This window comes from Vigna radiata, chromosome 4 (assembly GCF_000741045.1).
Source record: "Vigna radiata var. radiata cultivar VC1973A chromosome 4, Vradiata_ver6, whole genome shotgun sequence".
In the NCBI taxonomy this organism is placed as follows: Eukaryota; Viridiplantae; Streptophyta; class Magnoliopsida; order Fabales; family Fabaceae; genus Vigna; species Vigna radiata.
The window spans coordinates 9,479,474-9,485,094 of NC_028354.1; the positions used below are offsets into that span (position 1 = coordinate 9,479,474).

At 35.4% G+C, this 5,621-nt stretch overlaps 1 protein-coding gene across 1 annotated transcript; it reads left to right on the top strand.

Moving 5' to 3' along the window:
• Positions 1-3,315: 3,315 nt before the first annotated feature.
• On the top strand, positions 3,316-4,144 carry LOC106759618 (ent-copalyl diphosphate synthase, chloroplastic; the record flags this gene model as incomplete). The annotated part of the gene is given in 4 exon segments (XM_014642886.2): positions 3,316-3,358; positions 3,642-3,762; positions 3,884-3,996; positions 4,101-4,144. Coding segments are annotated over 2 exon segments (90 nt in total), but the record flags the coding sequence as incomplete, so codon positions are not given.
• Positions 4,145-5,621: the final 1,477 nt, after the last annotated feature.

Below are 5,621 nucleotides of genomic sequence, written 5' to 3' on the forward strand. Positions count from 1 at the left end.
ATTTCTTGAAGGAGGTTTGGCCAACCTTAGAAGAGAACAACTAGGAAGAGTCTTAGAAGAAGACATCCTAATTTATCTTAGAGAAAGTGAGATTGCAATTTGGCAAAGTTTCACTATTATTTATTTTCAAGATATTTTTTGAAGAGGATGAACTCTTCTTTTATAGAAGAAGGAGAAACCTTTAGAAAAGAAAGAAATACATGCATCCTAAGGGGATTCAATGAACTACTAAAGGTAGTTGAAGCTTTCTTTATCCAAAGTAAATGAATGAGAGCCTCTCACTCCAAGAGTTGTCTAAAGGGAGTGAATGGGAGTTTATCCCTTTGAAGATCATCCAAGGGGAATGAATCTTCACCCTTCCAAGTCTAATTGGCGCTCCAAGGCCCAAATTTAGCCCATATTGTCATTAATGATGCTTCAAGACCCAAAACTAGCCCAATTGAGAAAATCTTGGCAACTATGACCTTTCCTGACTGTTTGACTCATAACCACTACAAGAAAAATACAAGTTATCTACGGATATTTATATACGGATTTTAATCTGTATATAAAATAATATTATATACGGACTTTACGTACAGATGTTGGAAAGTAAATTACATACTGATTTTATATACGGATTTTTTCCGTATATAAAATTTATATATAAATTTAACCCTAAGAGGGTTTCTTCTCCTTCATTGCCGCACCTTCTTCAGAGATATACGAAGCCTTTCGAGTTCTCAAAGTCGAACTCTCTCACTCTGAGTTCAGCGCCTCCCCTTGCCTCCACTCTTGTTCACTCTCAGCTCAGTCCGTCGTACAGGGTCGTTGGCTTCACCCATCTTGCCCGAGTCCTTTCTCACCATCACTCTCCATCGCCGGCAGTCCATGCCACCGTCTCGCCATGAGTCCCTTTCGGAATTACTCCTTTTGGATCTCATTTGCTCTCGCTTGCTTCTGTCCATAAGGCCCCCTCGGAGTCACTCCATCTGGTAATAGCTTCTTTCATGGTTCATTCATAAAACCCTAAAATTGGAAGATCAGAAAACCTTAATTTAAGATATTTTTGGTGAAATGTTTTTTTTTCTCATTATGTTTTTGTTGAAGTTTTCTTTAAAATCGTGGAAAATAGGATAATGTGAGTAAAGCCCATGAAAGACTTACTCACTACACTCGTCAATGGTGAGGCAGTGGACGAAGCATAACGAACGAGGAACCCTAGGTTTTGGTGTCGAAGAAGGAAAGTGTCGAACAAACCCAAAATTTTAGTGTTTGTTTGGTGAAGGTTACAGATCTGGCGGTGCAGGTGGTTTAATCGGTGAAATAGTCCGATTAATCGGTGGAATGAGTGGTTGATCGGTGGAAAGGTTTCGAATATGTGCAGAGGAAGTTCTAAACGGGAGAATGAAAGATATGGTTCGNTGAGGATGCGAGAGAATAACAATTCATTCAAATTTTCTCGTTATAAGCCAGTAATTCTTTGGCTTCTGAAGGAACCTGCCGCGAAGACTACCTTAGGTTAAACAAGGTGTGTTCTTTTATGATAGAAAATCTTTTACTTCCCAAGATGTCCTTCTTCCTGGCTATGACTACAATCATAAGCCTCTTAAGCGCCCTCGAAAGATTCCTCCCTCGTCTTTTAAGGTTCTTTTTTTTTGTCTGTTCCTGTTTTGAGAGGTTTTGTTTTGGGATGTTTGGTATAATTGCAATGTTGTGTTTTAGGTTCTAGATGCGCCGGCTCTGCAAGACGATTTTTATCTGAATCTCGTGGATTGGTCCTCCAGCAATGTCTTGGCTGTGGCTCTGGAAAACTCTGTTTATTTGTGGAATGCTTCTAGCAGTAAGGTTTGTATATTTTTTTAAAAAAAATTTATGACTATTTGTTTTTACTGTTAGGATCTTTGTTTCTTTGATTCCTGGTGGGACCAAGATATCCCCACAAATTTGGTCTTTCGCGTCGGTTTAGACTAATCCTTGATCCTTAGTCCGAAGCTTACTCGTATCTAAAACTATCTGANGAATATCGAGCATTCACACCACTGGGTTTAAGATTAACTAGAAGTCTCTTATNGCAAACTAAAGCTCGAATTTTGGCTTGGAATTATGTTCGTATTTAGTGTGAGACTTCGCTTTGATTAGGATTGTTTTCAAACCAGGGTGCTTGTGCGAAGCAAAATAAAGGATGTTCTGTTTCATAACTTGAATTGTTTTTTATTTCCTTTTGTCTGTTCGTTTTATATTATTTGCTGGTGTGCTTAAGATGGAGCTGCATATTCAAAGTGACATATGCGCAGGTAACTAAGCTATGTGATTTGGGGGTTGACGACTCCGTTTGCTCAGTTGGCTGGGCTCCGCTTGGCACCTACTTGGCTGTCGGATCAAACAGTGGAAAAGTCCAGGTAAGAGTTCATATGCAAAACCAATTTCATGCAATTGTAACCACAATTACCTGTTTTCAGTTTTTTAAAGTGTCCTAGGTTAAGCACGATTCTTTTATAGGTATTCTTAGCAGATTCAGTGCACTCTATCTGTTGAAGATTTTTTTCTGCTATTTTTTCGCGAGAGTACTTGTACCCTTTGCGACGAGTTATATATAACTAGCCATGTACTATAATTCTAAAGAATCAAAGGCATATTTTTCCCGTGTTAGGAAAGGTCTCCGTATAGGAAGGGAACTAGCATAACATATAATATGACAAAGGTCTCTGTATAGGGATTGCAGTTGCAGTGGCATTTGATATAGCATGTCCAACAGAATTAAATACAAAGTTTTCTTTGGTATCATCTTAACAAACTAGTTCGTCCAATTTGCGAATCTGGACTAAAATATAAATCTCATTATGTTTACTAATGGCTTGGTGTTGACAAAAGGCTTTTATTTTCTTGCTAGAAGTTTCTCTCTTAAGCTCGATCCTAGCCCAGGGATAGGGGCGTCATATGAGGTCACGATTAAAAATCCATAACAAACCTAAGAGTATTTGAGAGCTTAGAAAAACCCTTAAAATCCAAAGAAATCTAGAAATGACAAAAATACTTTAGGGAAAAAGGTACGAATCCAAGGAATCAGCGTGGAGAAGTGATATTTTTAGACAAAGAACAGTGGAGAAAGAAGAAGGCATACCTATTAAAGCTTGAAGTTGTTGAAAAAACTTCAAAGAAGCATCTAAAGCGGATGACTGAGTCTTTACGTTGAAATTGGCTAAAGTTGTGTCCTGTTATAACTTCAGAAAACGCCCAGGTACTGAATTCAACCTTTATGCCAATATCGAGGTAAAGGCTAGGTGATTGTGTCGTGTCATAAACTTCTGGAACCGACCACGTACAGAAAATTGCCATGACTACTTGAATCAAATAGTCCAGAGGTTCAATGGTGGAGGTATCTCTCTTTTACTTCTTAACATTGAATTTTTTGGACCATCCCGGGACCACAACTTTGCACACAATTACAGTCATCCTCATTGCATTATATTTATCTACAACTTTCTCATGTATCATGTCATAATTTCAAGCCTTGATGTATTTTATATAGTATGTTTATTCTAGATATCTTTCTTTATAATTTGGTTTACCATTATTTGCATCAATGTGGGTGAGTTTCAGTTTAATCTTCATTTCTTTACTAATCTAGTAGTTTATGATTGTTTGTTGTTTCTATACNGTTCCAAANGTGTATCCAGTGGATTTGTTTGAACATATTTGGGTGGTTGATAGGCTAGAACGCCTAGGAATNTCTCGGTATTTTCANCAAGAGATCAAAGACTGTTTGAGCTATGTTAATAGGTAATTTAATAATGGTCACAGTCCTCATATTAATATTATATAATGTACTTTGGAAATAGATTAACCCACCATGAAACAGAGGTGTGCCATGTTCAATTCTAATTTATAAATGAAATTTCAGATATTGGACCGAGAAAGGTATTTGTTGGGCAAGAAATTCAAATGTTGAAGACATTGATGACACGGCAATGGGTTTCAGATTACTGAGATTGCATGGCCACCAAGTTTCAGCTGGTGAGTGAGATGGATAAGAATTATGAGAGTACATTGTCCAGAATATGAGAAAATTATTTTGCATAAAAATGTTATTTAATTGAAGTAATATTGACATTTGACAGAGGTGTTCAAGCACTTTGAGAGGGATGGTGAATTTTTCTGTTTTGTATTAACTAATAAACACAAAAACTAGTTTTTATTTGGTTGTTGCTATACAAAAGATTTTTTGAGTAATTGTGCATAAAATAACCCCAATAATTAACGTGTTTAGAAAGAGTTATCATCTAACTACTTTATCATGCATAATAAACTTTTGTTCTACATCNACTACCTTAAAGAGTATTTTCTGTATTAGAATGTTATATTTTCTTTAAGATGCAAGAGATTAAAATATACTCTTTTTATTGGAACCTGTGAAAATATTTTTTTAGTAAAAAAATTATGTTTTAAGTTGTGGTCCTTTTTTCTTTTTAATAGTTTATAAATCTAATCATCAAATTTTAGCATGTGGACAAAGGATATATTGTTGATAATGATTAATATTTTCTATCACTTCACACAAAAAAAGTTTATTCTATTTCCATTGGGTGGTAAATTATCTCATCCTAATTCTTAAAAGCATCACAACATAGAGAGAGGAAGTGATTTAGTAAGAAAACGAATGTGGCTGACCCTCCTAGTCTGATTGTTATTGTGCTTGTCTACCTCCTATCTTGGTTATATTGTCTATATGGGATGACTATAAGCTGTAGGCCTTCTACCTTTGACTATTGTTTCTTGGTTCTTTTGAAGATTAATTTGATGTTTTATATTGTTGAAATTTGCTCACAAAGGTTTGGACCATTTCATCCCAGAGCCTNTTGGAACTGAGAGTAACCTTGTTGCTGCTGACAATGAGATTTTGTTTCCTAAATCAGTGATGGNATTTTGGGATTCTCCAAGGCAAGACCTAATAGTGGANAGGCTTTCAGAGTGTGAGAAGGTAGATTCCCATGTTATATCTTGTGTGCGTATACATATTCTTTTCTTGTGCATTTCATTCAAATTTTAGTAAGTTATGTCCATATATCAATAGTTGTTGATATGTTCTTTTTAATATCGTTTCAAAGATGCAAATCTCGACAATTGCTATTTNTACCTTTCGTACATTTATGATTCGACTGTTGTTGCCTTGTGGGATGCGGAATTTTATGTTAAAGTATCTAAGGGATCACATGAAAGGTTGAAGTTTGTGTATATTATCTGCAATAGGTCTGACCTGACACCATATTGTTAGTTTTCTTGAAATCTAAAGTGATAATGATATTACTAGTGCTTTTAAAACAATAAAAAGACTTTTTGGAAACAAAAAGATTGAATACTGATTTAAATTTTTACCACTTTTTCTTATAAAATCCATTTAATTTTCACTTATGTTCTTGCTTTCGTGCCTTTTTCTTTAGATAACCATGCCTTTGGATAATTTATTAACTCATTCCTTTAAACTAATTGGTAGCATTTCNTTTAATATACACTTTCTATAGAATTTTTGCTGAATGATTTATATATTATAGGTTTATGCTGTGGCTTCTGAAGACATGGATTCCTTAACATTTGGTGCTCCTAAATTTCTTCGCCACTTATGGATCCAACTCTAAAAAATT